General features: G+C 39.9%; 1 protein-coding gene across 2 annotated transcripts; it reads right to left on the reverse strand.

Moving 5' to 3' along the window:
* Positions 1 to 1221: 1221 nt before the first annotated feature.
* AFG3L2 (AFG3 like matrix AAA peptidase subunit 2) lies at positions 1222 to 25528 on the reverse strand. 2 transcript variants are annotated; one of them, XM_040060751.1, is made up of 17 exons: positions 25391 to 25528; positions 20246 to 20345; positions 19706 to 19774; positions 19151 to 19266; positions 18054 to 18206; positions 15856 to 15930; positions 14275 to 14396; positions 11732 to 12005; positions 11053 to 11190; positions 9153 to 9306; positions 8379 to 8486; positions 8105 to 8230; positions 6953 to 7063; positions 6270 to 6385; positions 5129 to 5329; positions 3328 to 3522; positions 1222 to 2223 (listed from the first exon to the last, which is right to left on the reverse strand). In XM_040060751.1, exons 1-17 carry the CDS (start codon positions 25514 to 25516, stop codon positions 1981 to 1983), a joined length of 2427 nt encoding a protein of 808 aa, XP_039916685.1. In that variant the 5' UTR covers positions 25517 to 25528; the 3' UTR covers positions 1222 to 1980. The 2 variants fall into 2 exon arrangements, with proteins under 2 accessions (XP_039916685.1, XP_039916678.1); XM_040060744.1 differs by having other exon boundaries at positions 14275 to 14399.
* Positions 25529 to 26476: the final 948 nt, after the last annotated feature.

Genomic DNA, 26476 nt, shown 5'->3' on the forward strand with positions numbered 1-26476 from the left:
ATTTTCATACACCTATTAACTGCATGCTGCAGCTGAACAAGCGTGGAATTTATTAGTAGACACAAACAGGGAGTAAGAGAAATCATCTCCTGGAGATGATTCTTTCAGAGTCTGCTAGTGCCACCGTGAAGAGTCGGGTTAAGGGTTTTGGGGGTTGGGTGGTTGATTGCTGAGTTTTCTGTTGGTTTTATTTAGCAAGGAATGAAGAAAGGCAGAACTCTGACCTTTACTGTATAAGCACAGCTAGTTTCTCAGCACTGACTACAAACTGAATATCCCGGACAAGTGTTCAGCTAAACGAGAGAATGAGAAAAGAACAAACAAGGCATTGATGCAGAATACATGTAAGATGCACAGTCACTGCTTTATCATGTGTGCGAGATGTGAGTTTTACAGAATTTTGCTATTGCAATAAATCATTCTAAACTTTGGCTCCAATAATTAAGATAATGAAGTTTAGTTTTTTCAGGCTGCTTTCCTGTTTATCATTCAATTCTTCAACAAATGCAATAGGGATAAACAGAAGTGCTTAACAACCAAAAATGCCCAGTAAATATGCCCCAAATAGCTATATTTACTGTTTCCCTCATTCCTCTTCACTGTAAAGCCAGGTAACACCACAGATGGAAAAAGTTCTATCATGAAGAAAAAGAAAATCCAAAAGAATAATTTCCATAAATAGTTTAACTCAAATACCTTTATAACCAAGGGTCTAAACTTTCAGATAAACTTTTCCCTTTGTCATCCTACTGGTTTCCAGTATGTTGCAACATACAGATGGAATCAGTCACTAGTTATCCTTTTAACCTGCCCTCTGACTCATAACCCTTGAGGGATTTTTGGTCCAGCAGAGAAGATTGGTTTATTTTCCTTCCCCCCATTCCCACTCCACCCTGCAACCATGCTTTCCTGTCTTCTGCTGGGATGGGGACACAGGCCATTCATTTTTCAACAGCTGAATTCTCCGAACTAATGAATCCTTAGCCTGCAGCAAACGAGAAGCAGACCACTAAGACAACTGTATTCAACTAAGCAGCAGAAACCCCCATAGCTTTAGGTTAAGCAAACGAGTATGAAACCCTGACAGTCTGATTTATCACCCCTGGTTTTGGTTGCTGCTTTTCCTATTTTTGAGCAGAACCTTGTTACCCTATTATAACAGAGTTTTATATTGCTTGGAATTCTATACCCGAAAACCAGGGGAAAAATAAATAGGCAAGCTTTGTTCAGAAAAGTACTGTTTTTATTGACTCAAACTGTATTTACACAACACATTCATATGTTCAATATTTTACAGAACTCTGTAAAAAACTGGTAAAACTGCAGGAGCCAAACAGTTTCAGCTTAAATTAAGACACTGAACCATGAGTACATTTTAGATATTTAAGCAAGTGTCCAGTTTCACTGTCAACTTACATGGCAGCTCTCCGTAGGCAAACTCTAAAATCAAAATGAAGTGAAGGGGATAGGGTCAGATCAAAGAGCTGATAGTTTTGCAAAGCTAGTACTTTGTACAACCAGACTTTCACATTTGACAATGCATTTTGTATGATTCTTTTTCTTTTTGGAAACAGGTCACATACAGGTATAGTTTAGATAAATAATCAAAAAACCCTTTGATTTTTGTAAGCTTACAGACTTTTGGAAAAAAAAAAAATAAAGACCAGTGCCACAAGGTTTGTGCATGAATCTGAACTGTTTCAAAGCTTGAGAGGCTTGGTTCTGGCGTTCCACTGCAGCTCAAATGCCTTGTATGCTTCTCCAGCTGGCAAACACAAGATGATCACCTTTTACCAGTGAACTGATGATCTCGCACACGTACGTCGGAAGCAGAAAATCCTTATCTCCTTCCCAAGAGATCACTCTTCCACCCATCCCTAATACAGTTTGGTTGAATAAATATCTTTTGTTTTGAAGTACAAACTAGGTGAGTTTGTTTCTCTTCCAGAGTGCAAGTCACCGAGGGCACACACTTCACAGTTAAAATGGCATCCCTCCTCTGATCTGCCTAGCAACCTGTTCATCTGTTGTCTCCTCTTTGTCTTTTTCACGCTCTTTATTCCAGTCTTTAAGGCCTTCTGGTAGTGAAGTATCCTCATCCAAACTTCCTGTACCTTCCACAAATTCTTCGTAAGTAGACTTTTCTGCAAATGGTCTTGGGCCAAGCAAGTCTAGCATGTCGCTTTTATCAAGCACTTCCTTCTCCAGTAGCCGCAGGGCAACCTGGAATAGCACAACAAGTTATGTCATACATACCAAACACCTAAGATGGCTGTCCTATTTGGAAGAGTTTGTTAAGGCAGTTAATTTGACATTGAGTAATTTTGATAGAAAAAACGGGTTGTTCAGAGCTCACTAGATCCAAGATTTTTCTCCCCCTTGAGCATTTAGGGAGCACAAATACAGTTTTATTTTTAATCCTGCTTTTAAGACTAAGCAAAGTCCCCTCACTGTGGGTCACTGTTGCTTTTACTGTTGCTTCAGAACAGCAGCTTTTAGCTTCTGCCAAAAGGCTCCTGATGCAAGACATTAAGCGACAGATGAAAACAAGTGCTCCCTTCCAGTCAGTGGGGAGGGTTCAGTCAGGCTGCTGTTGAGTTACAAGCTCAAGAGCACCAGAAAATTCCAATGTGTGAACACTGCACCAGAGCAGTTTGCAGCCTTGGGTCAGTGAGCTCAGTGCTCAGCACAAACCACATTCAGTGATCTCCTTTGGGATGCTGACCTGCTACAACAGGATTTATGGAGCCCATACAAACTTGTCTCCTTGTCAGTAAGCCTGTTGGATGCCTATCCTAGAAAATTATCCTTTTGCTGTATCAGGTTTTTGGCATGAAGAAAGAGAATATGCACAATCTGAATCTCTGCTGCAGCGAGCCAGATCACAAGGGACAGGAACAGAAGACAAAGATTTTTATTAACACTCAAAAGAATTCAGAGAAAAGAAGTCATATGAACTTCCCTGTTTACAAGAACTTCCTTTAGCCCCAAAAATTGGGATCCTGGTATTTCATCTTCAGGTTTTTAAGTTTGCTTATCACATCTACTAAACCCTGTATTAGACTCTTCCCTCCAACTTTCCAAATGAATATTGACCACATAAGCAGGGAAGGATGTTAAATCATGCTCATGAGATGGTCAGAGGTAGTCCAACACAAAAGAAGGTTCCTGTTAAGTCTTGTGACACGTTCTCAAGATTCCATCAAATGGGGTTTGAGCAAACTTTCTCATATACTTATATAGTTACTATTTTAAATCTAATTCAGTTCGATTCAGATTTTGGCTTACCAGCTGGAACTTAGTAGCTAAAAATACTGTAATGCTCACCTTCTCCACTTCTGCTTTCTTCTCAGTCAGCAGATTTAATGTCCTTTCATAGGCAATGTTAATTAGTGACCGCACTTCTTCATCTATCAACCTGGCAGTTGCCTCACTGTAGGGTTTCTCTAAGACCATGTCTCCTTGACGGGGGAGATCAAAGGAAATCTGCCCCACTTTTTCATTCATACCAAACTGAACAATCTGAAGGGAAAAAAAATAAAAACACAGGAGAGACAGCAAGATTTTAGGGTCTGTTGATATAAAATATGGCCAACAAAAAGGAAAGGAAGAAGTCATTTTGCTATAACCTAATCTTTTCCTGTAACATCAACCTTTCTGTGAAAACTCTAGTCTACTGAAGCAAACACGTGTGTTGACTTTCACTTATTTCTTTTTACTGATTAAAGTGAAGGACACAACAGAATTTTAAAGTGGTTACTAGTGGTGTGCATAGTGCTTTACTGTTTAAATTTTAAGATATCACACAAAAAACACTTCAGCCTTCCTTAAGCAGTAAAACCCTTCTCCTTTACCAGAAATAGAAGTGTTTTGCCAATTCAATAGACTTCTAAAGCTCAGCATATTCTACTCACCCATAAAGATAAGCTGACCTAAGTACTAAAGTAGAGGGTCTTGAAGGGTTTTTTTCTATCAAGTCCAAAAATCATATGCTATTCCTCATCCCAAGACACTCCTCTACAAATGTGAAAACAATTCTTATCTTGCTTGACTCAGTACTGAATACTGACTTGTCTGGTTGCCAAATGTGGATGTTTAAAGTTGCATTTTGCTCCAGCAGAGGCAGAAGCAAGTTCAAACTGCTATTTATTTATTCACTCCATGGCTACTATCAATTTGATGGTTACTAAAGCAGCACTTCTCAGTGTAGCAAGACCCAGGTAGATAAGACAAAAAATATTCAGAATTCAGAGAACTCACCATTAGAACCAAGCATCTTAGCCTGCTTTCTTAAGAAAAGTTTGATACTTTTCTTTTGGTTAACATGTACAAAAGTCTGTAAGTAGACTTACTTTTTAAATTTAAAACTGAACAAGAGTCACTAAAGACCTCAAAGAATTAAAAGGATATCATTACACATTTACTTCCAAAACTGAGGCAACAAGAAGCATGCCTGAGACCAGGAAGTAGGTGGGGTTTAGGGATAAGCGTGCAGGGGAAGATAAGTGTACCCCCAAATGTCTCTTGCTCCTTGTGAGTGTCTTATGAGATGACACCTTTTGTGCTGATGCAGGAAATGTAGTAACACACCTGTGTGTAGCCCACAGCTACACTTAGGTGAGTCACTGCATTGATAAGATTTTAAATTGCTCATCTACATTAGTTAATATGATATGAACACAAACCAATGTCTTCATTCCCATAGCCTTAACTGACATCAAATAGTGCTTTCATAGGAGGTTGCCTGCAATTCAAGTGTGAATCCAAACTGAATCTTCACACTGGCAACTGTAAATGTAGGATGATATGACCAAATCTGAGCATAAAATTCCATTTTAAAATAAGTATAACAATTTCCACATGCAATTGAATCCAACTGGATCCAAATGCAACACGTATGTTCCTGTGGGCAGATGTAGGGCAGTAATTGAAGCCTAATGCATGGACTGCTGTTGTGAAACTGAAATAAAGTATCTGAGTCATCAGCATCTCTAAACAACACCAGGATGTTTATTCATGCATTGTTTTCTGAAACAAGGCTTTTGAGGGATGCACCCGATGAAATTACATATCAAAATATTAGGTCAGAAATAAAGAAAACAGTGAAGGAAAAAAAGAAGTCTCATACCTGAGCATACGCACTCTGGGTCACCTTCTTCAAGTCATCTTGGGCACCAGTTGTAATTCTTCCAAAGAAGATTTGCTCAGACACGCGTCCTCCCAGAGTCATGCACATTCTGTCCAGTAGCTGCTCTTTGGTATAAAGATACTGTTCTTTGGGCAAGTACTGAGCGTAACCCAGTCCTTTACCACGTGGAATAATAGATACCTACAAACAAAATTAACAGTGCTACAACTTAAACAGTGTTCAAAAGCATAAAACATTCTTCAATTTGACTTACTTTTTAATGCCACAACCTACACCATACTCACCCTTGAGGTTTAATTCAGAAATTATTTCCGTTTATAGTTTTGCCCCCATTGTGTTTTATCCTTAAAAGCCCTGGCTAGCGCTAAACTTGGGATAACAACTACTAGAATATCTGGAAAAGAAAGGTAAGACCACTGTCATATCTTCTCTAAAAAATGTATGATATTTTAGAAACACCATTTTAATTAAAATCCACAATTCCTTGAATGTAATGTATTGGGCATTATGTACTCTGTAACAGACATAGCGTTTTTCCATCTTTACCATTCTGAACAGTTTAGGAATTTCCACATTTACTAATGACCTTTCTTTCAGCAGTAAATTGTACAAGATTATTTTTAAGCCTGAGATGAGATTAAAAATACAGCTATGCAGAACCATGAATGTTAAAGCAAGTTTGGGAGATTGGGGTGCTTTTTCCTCTACATTCAACTCGTCATGCTGTGAACCCAAAAGAAAGCAGATTGAAACTAAAATTTAGCCTTATATATTCCTGAAGTATACCTGTGTAACCTGGTAAGAGTAACTTATAAACCACTGATCAGTACTGAAAGCCTCAGAGAAAAGGCAGCCACCAAGGCAGGCAGACTCGTGGGCAGAACAGGTCTCTCACTTTCAAAATACATTTATACTACAAACTACGCAACAGCTAAGTCAGAAAACAGTTAAGAAAGTTACAAGAAATAAGCCAAAATACACTCTAAAATTGACACACACTGCTTTTTAAAAGACTATATATTTTAATATCTCCTTAACATTAGGGGAAAAAAAAACCCACAAAGAAAATGATGTTGTCCATGCTACTGTTAAAATTACAAGTTCAAATTATCCTTCTTACCTTTAACAGAGGGTCAGCATGTTCCAAAAACCACCCTGCAACTGCATGCCCTGCCTCGTGATAGGCTACTGTCTTTTTCTCCTCTGGCTGGAGTACTTGAGTTTTCTTTTCCAAACCTTTGTAAAATAAATGTGATTAATAGTTTTAGACACAACTTTCTACGCTGAAATCCTTTACCTCATTTGGAAAGATGGTGAGCAATACTTAGAGGCCATGCATATGATCTACTGAAAAAGTTTAAACACCCCTCCCAAACCGCAAGTTTTAGAAATTTGCATCCTCCAGGTTTCACGGTAACCTCGTCCTTCCTCAGACTTTCTAGTTTCAAAGTAAGTTCTAAAGAATATTCAAATATTTAAATAAAACATTTGCACTTTAAAAATCTTTTCTAGACTATTGCAGGCTAGCAGCAGCTAAAAGCATCCTAAATCAAACAGCTTTTCCTCTTGTTGTTTTCAAGAAATTAGGTAAGAGTCCTGATGAAATTTCTTTGTACCCCTTCCTCTATTACAGAAGTCAGCAACATACACAGGATACATCTTTTCTAAATCTCAGGTGTGTTTAGGAAGAAAAAAAACAACAACCTTGAGGAGCAGGACAAAGATTCAAAAGCATGGCTTCCTATACATATAAAAAAGGAAGCTGCCTATTACAATTTTTGAGAAACAATGCAATTTACCTACCTCCAATAACTCTTTCAATTGCTTGCTCAAAATGCTTCTGGTTTATAGCATCTGAGAGATGCCTTGCAGCAATTAAAGCAGCTTCATTACAAACATTAGCAATATCAGCACCTAAAAGCAGAGAAGGCAAGAATTACTGATATTTTTCAACACTTTTCTCTGAGTTTAGTAAGGATAACCTTATCTATAACTGTTTTGCTATAAACTCCTCCTGAGCTTGAAAATTAAAGGTAATGTGCTCTGAAATAGATAATTATGTAAGATATATTTAAATACATGTTCTATAGTTATAGGCTTTAGGATTTTTCTCACAAGTAGACAACCAGCAAATAAAGTTTATTACCAGTGAAGTACTTGTTTGATACATCCCACCTTCCTTTTCTGCCTGCAACAGACTATAGTTAAACTAGTATATATTTAGCTGCATGCATTTCCTATATGTGAATTCTGTATAGCTCAGATACTGGCATCTCTTCAGAAGATTCCTTTCCCATTACTGATTTCAAGCCATCCACTTTTTGTTAAAACTATCTGCAATAGTGCTATTGAGTTAACTTGGTTTAAACATCATCACTGTAGCTGCCAGAAACACTGACAGTCAAATCTGACTGAAAAAGTTTTACATAGACCACAAACCAGGGAAAAATTCACAAGTGTTGAATTAGGAACAGATGTGACAACTCTCATTACTGGTTTATAATCAAATAAATTTAAAATCTCTATTAACCAGTAGTTGAGTTCAGCACTGTTTTTTTGATTTTACATCCAGAAGCATAAATTACCCAACAGAATATGCACACAAACTCCACAAAACCCAGGTCTTCTCCGAAGTGTTCAAGAATGCAACAAAGGAAAGGACAGATGAAGGAAGAACAAGTGATAACAATCAGAAACCTCTGAATTGCTCATACTGAAGACAGAAGAAACTCCCTTTTCATGTCACCCTGACTGAAGCAGATAAAACTTGAGACCCTCAGAAATCCCCTACTTGCTCAAACGGGCAAAGACAATTTCAGGCTGTGCCAGTAAATACAATGAAATCAAATGCCATCCAGAAGATCAGGTGCAAGAAAACCAGAATTAGCAGGGAAATCAAATACCTACAGCTTAAATAGTAAATGGAGAATAATAGTAGCATAAGGAGTCACTTACCAGAAAACCCAGGTGTTAGCGATGCAAGCTTTCTTGCTAGGTTATCTTTATTTAAGACAGTGTCTAATTTCAGAGGTCTAAGGTGAACTTTGAAAATGGATGCTCTTCCTTTTATATCTGGGGGTCCTTTAAAATAGAAGACATATGCTTTTAATTTTCACACACGTATATATTCAAACTGAGTGTGCAAGGAAGCTACATGTACAAATAGTTGCAGTGACTTCAACAGTGTTCTACAAACACAGGATGATACAGGCACCCAGGTAAAACTTACCAATGTAAATCTGCCTGTCAAAGCGTCCTGGTCTCATCAGAGCCGGGTCTAAAATATCTGGCCTGTTAGTACCAGCCAAAATGACTACATTTGTGGTTGTATTAAATCCTGTTAAAGAAAAGTGGGAAAGAGAAAAGCTGTGTAAATATAATTTTCGGGGGGGGGGGGGGGGGGGGGGGGGGGGGGGACGGGGACACCAAAACAACAACAACAAAACACCAAAAAAACCCCACCAACCACAACACAGGAATAAAAAGACTGTCCACTTTACATGATCATGTAAGAATTGACAGTTTAAACAAATGAATCTTAAAGCTGGAAATATTTCTATTTATTGCTGCATTGTCCAGCTTTTCATAACAAGCAAGAAAATGGCCTTGGGCTCTGCTTTGTGAATTACTATATCAAATCCTGTGTTATCTTCAAAATACAATAATAGATTAACTGCTCAGGAAACGGCAGAACCAGCATGGCTAGCTGTATTTTTTTACAGACAGACTGGTCTCATTGTGAAGAATTTTATTTTTTTTAACCTATTCAACTGTAACAAAGAGTTAAGAGATACAGACTGTGGGTTCTTTTTCTCTGACTTAATTTTAGTAAAATGTCAGGCTGCAGCAAAGTGAGTCACCATGTTTTATTTTAGGAAACGAGGAAACAGACAATTTGAATTTAAGCTAGAATCCAAATCTTGGTTAGCAGGTCTGAACAAGCATAATAGTTCTTTCCAATATCCTTGTTATTATAACATAGTATTAGATATTAAATACTCACCATCCATTTCCACTAGAAGCTGATTAAGTGTGTTCTCTTGCTCACTTTGTCCTCCAAAGTTGCCCCTTCCTCTCTTCCTCCCTACTGCATCTATTTCATCAATGAAGAGAATGCACGGGGCATTTTTACGAGCCAGAGCAAATAAGTCTCTAACCTTAACAAAAGAAAGAGAATGAATGTATCAGAGACTCATTTGTAACTCTTTTGAGTTGAGGGGGCGGGTGGGACGAGGCACATAAGTAACAGTATTCCTACAACTGGGTATGCCTCTGAAAAGCATTCCAAAGCCTTCAGGCAGCCCTAAGGGCAGTAATAAGTTACTTAATTCCCCTCTGAATATTCATTTGAAGTTAAATTAACTTCTAGAAATCCAGGAAAAAAAGACCCAGGACAGGAGGAGATAGCTGAAATTATTTTAGTATTTCATATTTTATACAAGGTATTGCCTAACTACTGTGGTAGTTGCAGCACAATCTGAGTTGAATTTTACATGCAACACTGCAATGTTGCTCTGCTTGCAAACGTTATCAGAAAGACCTCATTAAAACCAGTTCAGTGAGTTAACAGATCTACAACTGAGGAATCCAACTGGAGCAAACAGGAAATGAAAAATTAATGGAAGAATATTGACCTGAGTGAGAATTAGATGCAGCTCAGAGCTTTACTACTCTATACATTAGTGATACAATTACAGAAAGCTTCTCTAATGACAAAAAATGTACAGCAGACATGAAGAGATGCAAATTTTGGATGGTAGGCTGTACTACAGAAAGTCACCCATATTTTTTTCAAAAAGTACAATGAAGAAACAAGATAAACAAGCGTCAGATGCTTAAAGTGAACTATCTTTTCACTAGAATAAGTAGAAATCCAGAATCATACAACTATTTTTAGTGTATATACGTTACAGAACTGAAGGTTTCCATATGTATATACTCTAAAAAAAATCACCACAGAAACCAAGGCTGTGTAAGCAGTTCTAGTTCTAGCACATTCCAATTTACAAATTATCAATTTAGCACCACTAACAACTGTCTTATTTAATAAATTAATAGGAACTGAAAGTAAAAGTCTCATGTTGTTTTCTATAAGCATCAGAAATTATTGACTGTGTTGCAACCTCAATTCCCAGCCAAAGTTGTGTCAACAGATTTCACTGGGCAGTAAAAATACTTTCACAGACCAGTACAGAAAAGTTAAGTCACTTTGCTTTGAGGCATTTCAGGTATCTACTCACAACAGAAGTCTGAGTACCACTATCATTTTAGGATACCTAATATTTTCCTAAATTTTAATTGCCATAAAATACCATCAGTAACTTCTTTATACCACTTCACATGTTTTTAATGAGCTTTCTTAGGACAGTTAAGGCAGAAAAGCACAAAAAAAAATGTTAGACATATATTTGGTTATTTAAAACACCTGATCTCCAGAAATCAGTCACTGGACTCATATTTCAATCAGAGGTTTATCTGTGTGTCCTAGACAACCCTTTACAGCTAAGTGTTTCAAACTAGAAATAGAATTAAGTTCTTCAAAGAAACAGGATTTAGAGCAGCAAGAGGCATTCCCATAGCAGTAGTTGAATAAGCTACAGATTTCTGATCCAGCTAGTAAATTTACTTCAGATCAGAGCTTAAAGAGTGCTGGTCTGCGTTCTCAAGCACCTGAAAAGAGGCACATCCTTAATGGCCTGAAACCAGATAGTGAACTGCCTTAGTAACTTTTATTAAAGGTACATTAATGATTTTTGTGTGTCAATGTGCATCTGGCATCTCTTGTAAGAAATCTGCATAGAAGAAAGAACTTCAGCTGCACAATCGAACCACACACGTCCCAAACCTGACAACATCTTCTCAACAGCCAATACTGAAAGAAAATAGCAAGGCCAAAGACTTACTCGTGCTGGACCCACACCAACAAACATCTCTAAGAACTCTGAGCCGTTGACAGTGATAAATGGGACATTGGCTTCTCCAGCTGTAGCTTTAGCCAGAAGTGTTTTCCCAGTACCTGGAGGACCTGTCAGAATAGCCCCCTACAAGAGAAACATGTATATTTTCCTCATGAAGAAAACATAACAATAAGCCTGTGAAATAACATGTTATGATACTGAGTCTGCTGGCTTTTCTTTCACCACAGTCAAAATCATGCAAGGAAATAACTGAAGATGAATACCTCCTTTAAACAAGCAAAAGGAAAAACAAATTAGATACAACACTACCATGTTGTCTTAGAGTTACAGGAACAGTGTTTCCTTTGACTGACGTATTAGAAAAAGAAAGGTATGTCATCAAGTAGACCCCCTTGCCAGCACAGCCAAAAGGCAATTCTGTAATAACTGTCTGCAAGACTTATGCTATACCTATATGTGTAACATTTCTGCTCCGTATGAACGGACAATGTATTCCACAAGGCAAGTCTTCTGGCACATCAGCTACACTGCTAGCACTTAATGCTTTTTTTTTTGCTTGGAAGAAGACAGAAGCTGGAAAGCACTGCATACATAAACAATCCTAGTACAGGTAAGAATATTGAGGACTACTAGAAGAAAAAAGTCTAAGTCATCATTCCCTTACCTTTGGAATTTTTGCTCCCAGATCCTCATATTGTTTGGGATTTTTCAGGAAATTAACAAACTCCATTATCTCTAATTTGGCCTCCTCACAGCCAGCTACATCTTTGAATTTAACATCTATTTCATCCTTTAGGACTTTGGCTGTAGTTTCACCAACACTGAAAAGTCCACCCATTCCACGCCCTGCCCGACCTAAACCTGCAGGACCTCTTCTTAACGTGTACAGCAGTGAACCAATAATCAGAATTGTAGGCAGCAAACTGAGGAGAAATGATCTGTGGAGAAAAACAAACAAAAAAAGAGAAATATATCACAAAAATCCATTACTGCAAATAAGACATATAAGATGTTGGTGCCATCATATATTCTATTACCTTGTAAAGTTTGTATTTCTGCAGGCTGTTCACAGTGGAAAACCACCAAAATAAATTTGAGAACAAATTCTTATACTGATAGTTGCTTGTTTTTAAACCAAGGACATCAAGTAACATTGCTGAGTTTTATAGAGGAAAAATTGCATGACCTAATAAACAGAAGTAGCTTGTTTTTTCAAAGGTAAATTTACAGGACCAGTTATGTAAATGCTTATATTCGCAAAGTAAGTTGTATTAGGTAACATATAGACAGTGTATCCTACTACTTCAAGCAGAAATTTCTCTCCAAAATACATGCTCTTTAGGTCTTTCAGCTTTTTACATTTTTTTTTCCTTCTTTCAGTGTTTCCATTTTCATTTTGAAGGTTACAGAATTGCAGGAGGAGGGGTGGTTTCTTTTTGTTTGTTTTGTGGTTTTGGTGGGTTTTTTAAATTATTATTCATTGTCCACTGTCCTCCAGCTCTCTAGCACAGCTCTGTAAAAGCCAAAAACCCTAACACAGTCCTCTTTATCGTAGTATCTGAGCACTGTACAGATTTTTCTGTGAAAAGGAACAGCTTCAACAAACAGCTCACAAGACTTTCCATCCACACTCAGCAAAAACAAAATGCAAAAAGAAGCACAATCATGAATGAGTACAGGATTTCCAGGCTTTACAGATAACCCACATTCCTGGGATAAAAAGAAGGAATTTTTCCCTCTACTGTGGTATGCAGCAGATTCTGATCCAACAGGGAACAGCAGTACTTTGATTATATATAGCTGCTGCTATCTCCTGTTTTCTGTGGCATTCCTGGGGCAGAGCAATATACATAAATATCTATAGGAAGAACAGACTCTGAGGGGGAAAGGACCAGAGCCATAGTCAGAAAGAGGGATTCAGAAAGTAAAGAAGTAAAACCAAGGCTGAAGAAGACATAGGAACTGACCTACTTTTCCCAGTCTGTTGTGAGAAGCCTCAGGCTGACATGCAGCCTTTTTGCACAAGTGCTGCATTGCCCTGACCATCACCTTTCCCCAGGTTTGTTTAAATAAGGGCTCAACAGGTGTATTTATGGACCATCCCTAAGTGCATGCTCCATTACAAAGAAACATAGAAATGAGGCAGGCAGTGTGCAGAACAGGGAAATAAAAACCTCTGTCTGAAGTTGCAGGATTGCCCAGAGTTAAGGCCACCATTTTTCCTGCCACCAAGCCCATCAGGCAGCAGCAGCTTGGTAAAACACACTGCAGAAAAACCAAGACATTCCCCTCCATCCCCCCAAATCAAAACCAAGTACCAAGAATGTAAACACAAGAGAGATGGTAAATGAGCCATTTCTGTTAATCATATGAGCTACTACATCCAAAGTCAAACTTCCTGATGATGCAAAACCTGTTTCACAGACATCAGCAGGAGTAGTTTTTAAACTGCTCACTTAGAACCAAAAAGAGACTAGTCCTTGGGATACAAGATTACATTTGTCTTCCAAGCCATTTGGAAACATGTATCAGAGAAGTACTTTTATTGTCTTCTAAATAAGGTCAATAATATTCAGCTACATAAGGCTCGTGCAAAGGACACAAATCTAGTATCAGAGCCATTATTCCCTGATGAAAAGCAACAGTGCTTTAAACCTAATATCAGTGTTATTTTTCTTAACAATTAAGAGCATGATGCACCTTCCAGCTTCTGCTAACAGCCAAGTTAATCTGGTCAACTTAATCACCTATTCCTTGCTTTTTTCCAAGGCCCCAGAATTTGACTTAGGCTTAATTTTTGGCCAAAAATTGATGCCCAGAATAGCTCAGCCAATATACTGAGGTTCTGTGATAGAATCTGTCTGTTCAAAAATCTACATGAGCATCATCTCTAGAGCTCTGCTGCTGTGCCTGGCTAACTCTTGCTCTAGTAAAAGTCACTGGGAGGAAGGAGAATGAAGAAAGGAGTTATAGTAGAACATTTATATAATAAGAAGCTATATTTAGAGTAAGAGGATATGGATTTCTTCATAGATAAAGTAGTGAACAGCTTCTCTTACACTTAACACTCAAAAATAAACCCAAGCCGATTGTTATTCTGATAATACTGCCACCTAGTGAACCATAAGGGATGTGTATTACAAACCTACTTCTCTTCGGTAAACATAAACATTTTTTTACCAGAGACTTTATAAAGCAACTTCTTACCCATCACTCTCTGTTGAGTAGACTACAGGCAATCTGTTCTCCACTTCTATTCCCAGATCTTGCTGCACAGTCTCAAGATTCCGTTCAAAAGTGTCCACACTACCGATATTAAACCAGACGTACTGCTAGGAAAAAAGCAGAGATCATCAAGTACCCGACCTTATTTCATCTCCACCACAAGCCAAATTCTAGCCTGGTAATTCCTTGTGCACATGTTAGATTTTGACCAAGTTTAAGCTGCCTTGTTAAGTATGTAACTGGTGTAGTAAGAGGCACACAACAAATGTGAAGCCTCCCAACCTGAACACACTGTATCCACCACTGCTTGTGCAGAGACGATAAATCCCTCTAGTTTTAGGGCACTTCAAACAGATGGAAATCTGGCATTTCTCCAGAAAACAGAGGGAGTAATAAACAGATGTTTACAAGGGAGCTATACAGTCAGAATAATACAGAGCACTGAACCTGGAAACACAGCAGTCATACAACTTACAGTTTCATTTGAAGGTCTCAGCCCTTCTGATTAAGAAAGGTTTTTGCTTTTCTTAACAAAAACTTTTGTGGTTTAAACGAGCTTTAAAGTCAGCTGTCGTCACAAAAAAAAAAAAAAAAAAAAAAGCAAGTGTGAAAATTATCACAGACCAGAAAGAAAAATCCAGACATTACTTTCAAAATGTGTTGAGATCTGGTCTTTCAAAAAAATCTCCCCTTTAGCACCGTGACCTGCCTGACTTTTCCCTCCTTAACCCACCACTGAAAAAGAAAAAACAGAGCAGCTAACTGATTGGGAAATGAAGGCAACTGGTTGTAAGTGGGCTAAAGAGTAGGTGTATAAATAAGCCACACTGAAACCCACTGATTAAGTAATTGCTGCAGATTTCACTTTACCCAGGAGGGACTTGCAGACCTTCTTTCAGAAACACAGTTAAGAAAAGCTCCACCACCTAAGAAGAGGTAACATGATCAAGCTTTTCCAATGCTTCTTTGAATTTTCCATGAAAATTTTATTTCTTTTTTAATAGGTCCCTGCCACTGCGTATCATTCTTTGGAAAACTTTCACCTGCATCAGTCTATTCCTCACTGTACTACTAGAAGAGCAACTCCATGAAATAGATACTTTGGAAACAAATACTTCTCTTTGTTTTCTCAAGCAACTGGCTAAAAGCAGTCAGGAACAGAAAAGATTCCTAAGTATGTGGACCTAAGTCTGGGATTTTCTTGAGCATATGGAAAACAGCAGCTAAAAATAGAGAACTGTCCTGGTTCAGGGACAAATTTGGGAGAAAACCCTTGAATAGGATTAACAGATAGCGAGAAATTCAGCAATTTCTAGCTCTTCCTGTTTATGTATCTGTATTAAAGAGCATGGTGCTGGAAAGGAGCCACCTGTCCTAGTTTAAAGGTATCTATGGCAAAACAACTGATAAAGTGAAAAATACCTGATGTAGGATAAAGTGACAAGAAAATGTGTTTTAGATTAAGAAATTATCGATGATGCAGACCGAATTTCTGCCTCAAACTTTACGTAATAAGATTGGTTTGCTGCTTCTATCTCATGTACACGTATTAAAAGCGTTTACCCATTCATGAGGAGACTTTCCAGGAACAAAGATGACTCTAACAAAGCGCTTGTTCACCACTTCAAGTCTGTCCACCTGTAAGAGGAGAAAAGAATAAAACCTGCGTAAAGAGTGTACAGTCACTGTGCTTCCACCACAGCTTCAGATGTGAATCTTTCTGTTTTCCAGTTAGGAGACTACAACTAATCATATACATCAGGACAGTCCCACAGTCTACAGTTTGCCATTAGAATTCACATATGCAATCAGGAAAAAAGGAATACTGGCACATCAGAATTTAGATTGAAGGACTGACATCATACCTTTTTCTTAAGGAAAAACCCAATGCATGCCTCAGCAAAAATCAGTTACAGTAAAATAGTTAAACAGTAGTTAATTGTCTCAGTGGTCAAACACCAAAAGCAGTAAGTTATAAGATTCCAAACTCTTATAGCAGCTTCCAAAACAAACCAACTGAACAAAATGGGGGAAATCCGAACTTTGTTCTTACAACTGTTTTCCCTACTAGAAAGGGCTTCCTGTGCTACAATATTAAATAACATCAATTAGATAAAGAGGTATTTAGCTGAGATAACAGATACCATACAAACCTAGGAACCGTGCTGTAGGTTTAGGAGCTATATACCATTAAGATCTTTTTTACATGTCTCCTCCAATGGTTAGTTTCTTGGATTTGACAGGGTCTTTTTAGAAGTCAGCTGAAGATTTTCTCTGTTTTCTTCCTCTTTCCATAAAATAAATGTTTTTAATAACTTTAAAACTAGTTTTAGAAGTTGGGCCTGAACTGCACACAGGTTAGTAAGGTTGTTCCCTGAACTTGCTACATGTGGCCATTTCAGGCAGAATTGAAGCAAAACATGAGCTAAGAAGTCACTCTAGAAAAAAACCTGATTTCACACAACACTACCTGAACACCTTTGTTTTGAAAAGCACATGACTCCAGAGCAGTCTTCTCCCAACCACTATGGCAGCCAACAGCACTTGATAGCTACACATTTAGCCTGTCTGAATACTCACACTACATCTCATAAAGACACAAGAAACTTGGTTTTGTGCAACAGCCTACTTTTATAATGCTCTTCTGGAAGGAGGCTTCGGCTTTGCTCATTATAACAGCTAAACTTATCTTTTTACAGAGTTAAGTGTCTTACTGCTTCAGAAATTTAATCAGTATGCCTTTTTTTTCCACAAAACATACAAAATCACCAATTTGGAACAGGACTGATTGTAAGACAATCTAGGCAGAAGCATACAGAGCAGCTCTGCAGAGATCAGTTAGAAAAGAAAGGTAAGAGACACCCTGTTCAGCAGCTTACCAAAGTAATGAATAGAAGGTTAATTTTGTGTTAAAACAAAATCCCTCTAGGTCTGAAACCTAGAGGACAAAGCAAATCAATGCCTTCCTAATCTTTAGGCAAAGCTACAAGCAGGGAGGGAACACAGCAAAGAACTAGTGGCTCCTGAAGTGGAAAAGGCCTTTGTAAGAGACAATCTCCTCAACTTCAGGGCATCACCAACCTATTACTCCAAGTATGGAAAGCTGCCCAAGTTCTACAGAGAGATAGGATACTGATGATAAAATTGATTGCTCCAGTAGCGGCTCCAGGTAAGAAAAATGAGAGGAGAAACAAAGAGAGGAGGCTACTTTACTACACAGTCAGGATGATGAAGGGATGCCAATGTACTGTTCTTGAAAGGATTCTTCCATTCCCCACCCATCCCTTTCTGTTCTCATTTCTGCTTCTCAGATTCCCCAATGATTTCAGGCATGAAATAAGCAGAAAACCTTTTCTTTCAGAGGGAGAGACTCATGCAAGCGATGAGGTTAGGAGTAAACTTCTTCCAAAGGCAGCCTGGCATGTCTCTTTAAGCTATTATGTCAGCTTACCTGTACTGTAAAGCCACACCCAGAGAGAGTGTGGCTACACTGCCCCTTCATACCAGCACCCACATGAGCCATCCAACAGAAGTTTTGTCCTGAGTTGCTACTCCCTCTCCTTATTTGAAATGACATAAATCTTCACACATCCATCCAAAACATCAGATCTAGGAACTGATTAAAATGAAAGCTAATTCCTTTCTCCCTCAAAAATTATACTGCGCCAATTCTCACTCTACAGGCACAAGCCTAAGTGGGGAGACAGAAATTAGCATCTTCAGCACTCTGATGTTTCACACTGACTCCCCTCCCCACTCACCAATCCTTTAGAAAGGTAGCTGTTGACAAAGTCTTTCCAAGTGATTTCTCTCCCAGGGACCCTGAAGAAGAAGTAGTATACAACCATTGTCCAGAAAAAAGAACTTCCCACTACATACATCCGAAACTCCCTGACATCCCATGGAATGTCACCCTAGGAAATGGAGAAGACAAAAAAAAAAAAAAAAAAAAAAAAAAAAAAAAAAAAAAAAAAAATTAGAGTCTGTAATACAGTAAACACATAGAAAACAGATTCTGGTTATTTCTTTGCAGCTTCTATTCCCTGCCCTCAAGGTTGCCACAGAGAATGTCAAACAAAGGTCTGTTTTGTTGTATGAATACACTTCAGCAATTTCTCATAGAACTGAGGAATTACAGCACTAGAAAATCTTTAAGTGTTATACAAATAGTAATTGAAGAGTTTTGATCTATAAACTGCTGTTAAAAAAACCCCAAAAACTCACATGACCTTTCTTCCTCTGTTCTAAAACAATTATTCTTATCCTTGGTGAGTACATGCAAGACTGACAAAAAATAAAGGAAAAAACTAACAGAAGGAAAAAAAAAAAAAAACCAAAACCAAGAAGGATGAAAAACATTACGGGCACCAAAAACATTCTTAATATTCCTATACTGTCAGGTGCCATCATCTTTGTGTTCCAGCTAATGGCAAACTTCAAAGGGAAACTCATGTAAATATTTCATTAAGGTCAGAACATGTAAGAGCACACTACATTTAATGAGCATTGTGCGGTCAGAAAATTCTCCAAACTGACACTGAAACAAAACACAAGGCCTTTAAAGGTCTAAGGCCCCACTCTAAGAATACTGACGACTAGCAACCACATTCACACAGCTTAAATATCAGTAACATTCCCGAACCAGAGGTAGATGCCTCTGGAGTTATGCACAAAACAGTTATTCATGAAAGGCACTGAGTGAAGAGCCACCCAGAGCCAGTTGCCATGAAAGGCCTGGCACAGGAGGCTTGAGCAAGATTTGGTAAATCAGAATATGGCCTTAAAAAGCAAAAAACATGAAAGATTATTTCATGAAGACAAGACAGTGACGTAAAGAAAGATATTTTAAAGTCAAAACCTTTTGTAATCTGGTCCACCAGTTAGTTTCCTCTTTCTTGCCACCTTTTTTTCCACCACTGCCACCTCCTCCACTACTAGTCCCACTCGGTTGTCTGGAAGTAGCTTGCTTTGTTTCTAACAACAACAAAAAACAAACAAGAAAACCATCTTATGCCAATCTCACATTACCTTTCATTAGTTATATCGAGATGTTCTGAAAAATGTACTAGTTTGCAATACTACAATAATTAGATGATGTAAAAAACAGCACTTTCCACAGAAAACCAGATATATAGTCCATTAAGTGTCAGAAGAGAGGTCTGTTAACTTATAATTGAGGGACAGCACTCCAACAGAAACATAAATACTAGCCCAGAAGACAAACATTATTTTGCTCTCATATTATGTATAATAATAACATATCAACTTGCACTTCTAAACTAATCTGGTACAGAAACATCTTCCCTGAAAAATAAAGAAAAAGCCTAAACCCCAAACTAACAATTGTTATGCCAAAGTCTAATTTAATGAATATACATTCCATAAAGAACTGAAATCATGCAGCTTTTTGTACCTTTTGTTTCTCCAGGTGTACCTTTAGTTCCATTAGACTTCTTCCCATTGGGAAAATACTTTTCAAATCCTATTAAGAAAGACGAAAGGAGCTCACAATTGGTTTTTATTTTACAATTCTTTCATCACAAGCTGAATGTATACACCAGCAAGGAAGCTAGCAACATGCAGACAGCGAAAACAGCTTTGTTCTTTCTTTTTGTTGAAAAGCTCTAGCCAGTCTCCATAAATAAATCTACTGCATTGATGAGAGAATACCACATGTATTTAATGTCCTGAAGTAAAGCTACCTTTTAACCAGAGATGGAGAAGCTTAGGTCAACAGAAAGCTCCACTGCCAAGTGTGAAGTTGAGCAAACCACACTGTTCTCTAATAGCTCCTAAAAATCCCATAAATCAAATGTTCCATCTCAAGATTAAAGGCTGCTTAGTACAAGAACTGACTTCCCCACAGACAATAAACCTAAACGGCACGTGAGTGCAGTTCTCAGCAAGGTATGTAAGCAGTCTGCTTCGTTGCACAAATCAAAGTTACAGTCACCTTTGGGAGGTTGAGAGAAAAGCCTCCTGCAAGCAGCGATGACACTTGCCAAAACAGTGCTTCTATCAGCAGTAACTCCAGGGGTAACGTGGTCACAGAGCTGAAAGAAGAAAAAGAAATATAAAGCAACAAGAACAGACGACAAAAATCTTTAAGCTCTCTAGTAGTGCCTTGCAACTAGTCAGACACTACTTTACAGCAGACCTCGTGGTAACTGCTGTGCACCCACCAGAAAGTAAGACAACAGTGGGAAAAGCAAAGTTCATCAAATGAGGAATTTGTACAGCATGGAGATTTTAATTCTCATTGTTAAGAACAGAGTTCTTAACACACAAACAAAACATTCTTCATTAAAAGAGAAAAATCAAGCAGAAAACTACAAGGTACTAACATTAAATACACACTGATTTAAGGGAAACATTTCATCATACCAGCTGAATGACATTAAAGTGCAACATTAACTGTGATTGTACAAGCATGATCCAACAGTACTGAATCATGTTTTGTCTGCAACCTTTTTTTCAAATAGTTAAGAAGTTGTAGCTACCGAATATGAAAGATCTACTTGAATCTAAAAGAAAGAGATGTGGCAGTCAATGCTTACATCCAGCTAAGAAACTAAAACAGATGAGGAATCAGTTCAAAAAGAAGATCTAAAGCCCAGTGTGGGTAAACATCCAGTTATAAAACCACAACAAATCTAAGCCTGCTGCTCCTTGTTCCAAGGATGTTTACTGTTATTCATCATTTAAGTGCAATGAGGGAAAATTAAATATTTAAACTCACTAATTCTTAACAAAATTTTGCTCCTGTAGCTGCATACTCTAAAGTGTGAACTGCAATTTTAGTCAAGAGAAATCATACCTGACTTCTTCAAGAAGGACATATTTTAGATAAAATCCCCTTCATAAGCTTTTCTAAAACTTCTGAGAAACAAAATATTATCCATGCCAAGATTTCCCCACAGACTGACTTTCCTTCTGCCTCCACTCCCTTCCGGCACATAAAGGCACTCAAGGCTTCTGTTCTTTTTGGAAGCTGTTTACCTTAAGAGTCACAGAAATAGTAAAACGCAAAAACCAAGCAACACTAACTGAAAAGCAACAGGTCCTGAAAAGATGACTCCAAGTATCCTTGCAAGACAGCAAATATCTATCTGGGACTAACACCTCTAGGACTATTTCTGTGAAGGGAAGCCCAGTGCTATAGCCAAGGTACAGTGGCTGTAAACAAAACCTATTTTTGCACACTAAAGAAACTTTTGATTATTTGATTGCACACTAGAACTACCCTAGGCATGCTCCCATTCATTAACTGAATGCTGTAACTCTGCTGAAATCTTCTGTCTGGAGCTTTCTCCTCCACCCCTTATTAAATGATGAAATACATTAGACTTATTTCAAGCATCCCTGTAGTTCCACCTGCTGGAACCAAGAAGAATAACAAAATGTTCTCATTCCTTGCTTTTGCTGTGGACTGACTAAGAATTCTTGAGCTGCTTGATCAAGCCATTAGTTTTGTGCCGCTGCATGTCACTGACTAAAACCTGGTACTGAAAATCCAAGAGGGTATTTATTTCACTGATTATGAGAAGTGTGTGCAGTACAGCTAGTCTAGAGAGAAGCTAATGTAGAGAACAGCTACTAAGTCCAATACACCATGACCACCAACATGAGCAATTCCATCTGTGCTCCTAGAAGTTGTTTTAGGACAAGTGGGATGCAGCCATGTGAGCAATAAAATAAAAAGAGCTTGCCACAGATCATGTATAGTTCAAATACAGACAGGCAGTGAATGTTGCAGTGACTGATGAAACTCAAAGAAATAATGCGGTTTTCTCCTATGTCAGTGGTCCCCTACAACACACAAAAATTAGAGACAGTTCTTCTGCAAACTCAGATTACTTTTCATTTGCAAAGAGAATGGAATATTCTGAAAGCTTTACTTCGACTGAGACAAAACAGCTGCTCATGTTTAAAAGAAAAGTTTAAGGAAGACAAATCTAATTGCCTGGCTCAGCTAGACCAGCACAGGTTTACTACAGAATTAAGTTATAGTTTAAGTAAAGGACAGAGAAGTGTAAGCAGACAGAGCTTTGGGGTAGACCTGAATAATGGGACTGGCTTCTTGTTGGATTGTCTCTACAAATCCTAAATTCCATGAAATCCTAAATTCCAGTGCCACCTGTCAAGTTACTATGCAGAGAGCTGAGTGTTTTGAAGTTGCTTTGAGAGAAAAAGGAACAACTGACTATATGGCATGTTCAGTGTCTCCTGACTGCCTCGAGAAGAGAAGGCTGAGAGGGAACCTCATTATTGTCTTTAAGAATCTGAAGATGGATCCAGGCCCTTCTCAGTGGTGCTGAGCAATAGGACAAGAGGCAATGGAAAGAAACTGATGCACAGGAAGCTCCACCTGAATAGGAGAAAGAACGTCTTTACTGTGTGGGTGACTAAGCACTGGAACAGGCTGCCCAGAGAGGTTGTAGAGTCTCCCTCACTGGAAATATTCAAGAACTCTCTAAAACATCAGGCCAAAATTTGATCATCCTGATACAGGGCTAGTTCCTGGGTTGTCTGGCAATGGGAATGCCACATTAGCTGATATAAGCACACTGACTGCCTGGACAGAGAGAAAGCAAACAGAGCACATTTTCACTGGATGCTGTTTTGGGCTGTCTACCAGGAAACTCTTGCCAAGTGTCTCCCAGTCAGAGGTAAAAAAATATTCACTGCATGTAAAACAAAAACAACCAACCAACCAAGCAAAAAAATCTGATCTTTTCTTTCGGGCAAACCTTGTCACACACTACGAATCAAGACTTTTTAAAATGTAAGTTCTAGATAAGCAAAATACACAAAAATCAGGTTTAGAGTTAAAAAAATCCATAAAAGGTTACTAGTCCAGAGTGCCACATAAACCCAAGACCACCAGCAAAACTACTTAAAAAGTTTACAAAAACTCTGTAAGCGCAATCCTTTTTTAAAAAAAACTGAGGCTACACAAAGCAGGAACAGAAAATTCACTTGCTTAGTTATACAAATAGGATAGAGAATCCATTAATTCTAGAAAGTTGGAAGTTTAGAGTTTCATCCATTATCAAGTTCCAAATCAAAGTAAAATTAAAACAAAAGTCTTAATTATATAACAGCCACCACATTATTACATAAGAACATAACAGGAAGAGGGGACAACACACAACAAAAATCTGCTAAAGAAATGTAACTTAATGCAAATTACTTCTATATGGGCAAATAGTGATAGGACAAGGGGAAATGATTTTTAAACTAAAAGAGAAGAGACTTAATTAGAAATTAGGAAGAAAGTCTTTACTCCTAGAGGGTGGTGAGCCACTGGAACAGGCTGCTCAGAGAAGCTGTGGACGCTCAAGCCTGGAAGTGTTCAGGGTCAGACTGGATGGTGCCCTGAGCAACCTGGATGGGTGGGAGGGGTCCCTGCCCATGGCAAAGGGGGTTGTAACTAGATGATCTTTAAGGTCCCTTCCAAGCCAAGCCTTTAGGTTCTATGATTCCAAGCTACTCCTTCTTCAGGAAAGATCAATTTTAAAAAAGCAATGGTTTTTATGGAACAAAGATGCTAATTTTTCTGCCCACACACACAGCCAGATGCTAGAATTAATACAAAGTCCCCTTCCTAAGATTGATTCCAAATTGGAACTCATTAAATTTTGTTGAAAGAAACAAGAAGTAGCTTCCTGAGAGATCAGCAGCACTGCTGACAATGTTTCATTTATTGTTGAAATGATGTTCAGCTCTGATCAAACATAACCCAGTTCATCATTAAAAACAAGCCACATATTCATGCTGACAACAAAGCTACTAACACCCTTCTGTGCGTGTTCATCTCACAATTATCATTATCCTAGAAATATCCTACAGGTGTAACCTTCATACCCAAAAAGGTGTGGCTGTTCACCACTCTATGCTACAGGAAAACAAAGCAAACCTCTCAAGATGCCAATGAAAGAGAGAGGAATTAAACATCTGCCTTTTCCCAAGCAGCCGCACAGGCCTGTCACTCTTGCATTGTATTAGAGCTGTGAACAAGGATAATACACATCTTGCAACAGCTGACAGTAAAAGCCATTTTACTAAGAATGGACACACAGACATCATGATTTATCAGTTAGTACCACAACTGTAGGTGCAGATTCATGGCATCATTGCACTGGGCAATCCTGGGATGCAAACAACCAGGCTCCTTTGTTCCAAAGCACTGACACCCAAAACAAACCACTCAGTCATTTATCTCTAACATTTCAGACCCTCACGCAGCCACAAACCCACCTAATGCAAATCATCACCCTGAGAAAGCAATGGAAGAACCTTGGAACTAGGTAGGACACAGCACCTGGGAACCCAGTGGGAACCTGGGAACACTCCTCTGCGAAGGGAAGCTGAGTAAGTTGGGGCTGTTCAGCCTGCAGGAGAGAAAGCTGCATGGAGAGCTCACAGCAACCTTACATCTGAAGGAGATCTACAGAGAAGCCAGAGAACTGTAGTGCTAGGACAAGGAGGAATGGGTACGAATTGAAAGAGGAGAAATTAAGTGGGATATTAGGAAGAAATCATTTACTGTGAGGGTGGTGAGACACTGAAACAGGTTGCTCAGAGAAGCAGTCGACGTAGTGTTCAGGGTCAGGCTGGATGGGTCTCTGAGCAACCTGGTGTAGCAGGAGGTGTCCCTGTCCATGACAGAAGAGTTGGGAAGAGAAAATCCTTAAGCTCCCTTCAACCTCCTAACGTTTTAAGTTTCTGTGAACACCGGCGGGACGCAGCACCAGCAGCAGCTCTGGGGTGTCGCCTCGTCCTCCTCCTGCAAGACGACTCTGCTGCGGCCGAAGGAGCCCGCAGGTTCTCCCGCACGGAGCCGGCTGCCGCTTCCAGCCCGGGAGACACGGCACTCCGGCCCGCCCGCTCACCCATCCACCGGCCCTCGTTCCCCGCCGCCCGGAAGCGCCGGTACCGAGCAGGCCGGGGCTGCGTCCTCCGAACGGGGTGGGGACGAGCCGCTGAAGGCCGCGGGCAGCGGAGACGCCCTCGGCTCCGAGCAGCGGGGAGCCTTTCCCCGCCCCGGCCGCCGCCGCCACCACGGCCCTCCCTCGACCCCCGTGCTCGCTCTCACCTGCGCCAGGGAGGGCCTTGCGGCCCCGAGCAGGCTCCTCCCGCAGAGCAGCTGCTGCAGCGGGGCCCCGGGCAGCCCCCGGCGGCAGCCGCCGCCCCGCGCCAGCAGCAGGTACCGGTGCGCCATGGCCGCCCGGACCCGCCGTCACCACCGGCCCGCGCCGCTGACGTCACCGCGCCGCCGCGTGCATTTCCGCTACGTCCGAAGGGCACCCTCCGGCCCCGCCCCCTGGCGGAGGACACGCCCCCATAAGATCACGCGCCGCCGTCTGGTCACGCCCACTCCCGTCACTAGCGGAGCCCCGCCCCGCCGGGGCGGATGGGTGTTCCAAAATCCCGGAATCCATCGGGTTGGAAAAGATCTCCGGGATCATCAAGTGTAACCTGTGACCCAGCACCACCACGTCAGCTAGACCATGGCACCAAGTGCCACGTCTGGTCTCTCCTTAAACACCTCCACGGACAGTGACAACACCACCTCCCTGAGCAGCCCATTCCGATATTTAGTCGCCCTTTCTGTGAGGAATTTCTTCCTGATGTCCAGCCTGAACCTCCCCTGGTGCAGTTTGAGGTTATGTCCTCTCGTCCTGCTTCCCTGGGAGAAGAGACCGACCCCCACCTGGTCAAAACCTCCTTTCAAGCTGTTGCAAAGAGTGATAAGGTCACCCCTGAGTCGCTTTTTCTCCAGGCTAAACACCCTCAGTTCCCTCAGCTGCTCCTCACAGGACACGTGCTCCAGACCCTTCACCAGCTTCATTGTCCTGTTCGGGAGACACTTCAGAACCTCAATGTCCTTCTGAACTGAGGGGCCCAGAACTGAACTCAATTTTTTGAGATACGGCCTCACCAGTGCTGAATACAGGGGGAAAATCCCTGCCCCGGTTCTGCTGGTCACACTGTTTCTGACACAGGCCAGGGTGCCTCTGACCTTCTTGGCCACCTGGGCACAGCTGGCTCATGTTCAGCTCTTTTCGACCAGCACCCCCAGGCCCTTTTCCACTGGACCACTTTCTAGCCACTCTGACCACAGCCTGTAGTGCTGCATGGGACCCAGCATTTGTTTTTGTTGAACCTCATGCCCTTGGCC

Source organism: Hirundo rustica, chromosome 1, assembly GCF_015227805.2.
Source record: "Hirundo rustica isolate bHirRus1 chromosome 1, bHirRus1.pri.v3, whole genome shotgun sequence".
Lineage (NCBI taxonomy): Eukaryota > Metazoa > Chordata > Aves > Passeriformes > Hirundinidae > Hirundo > Hirundo rustica.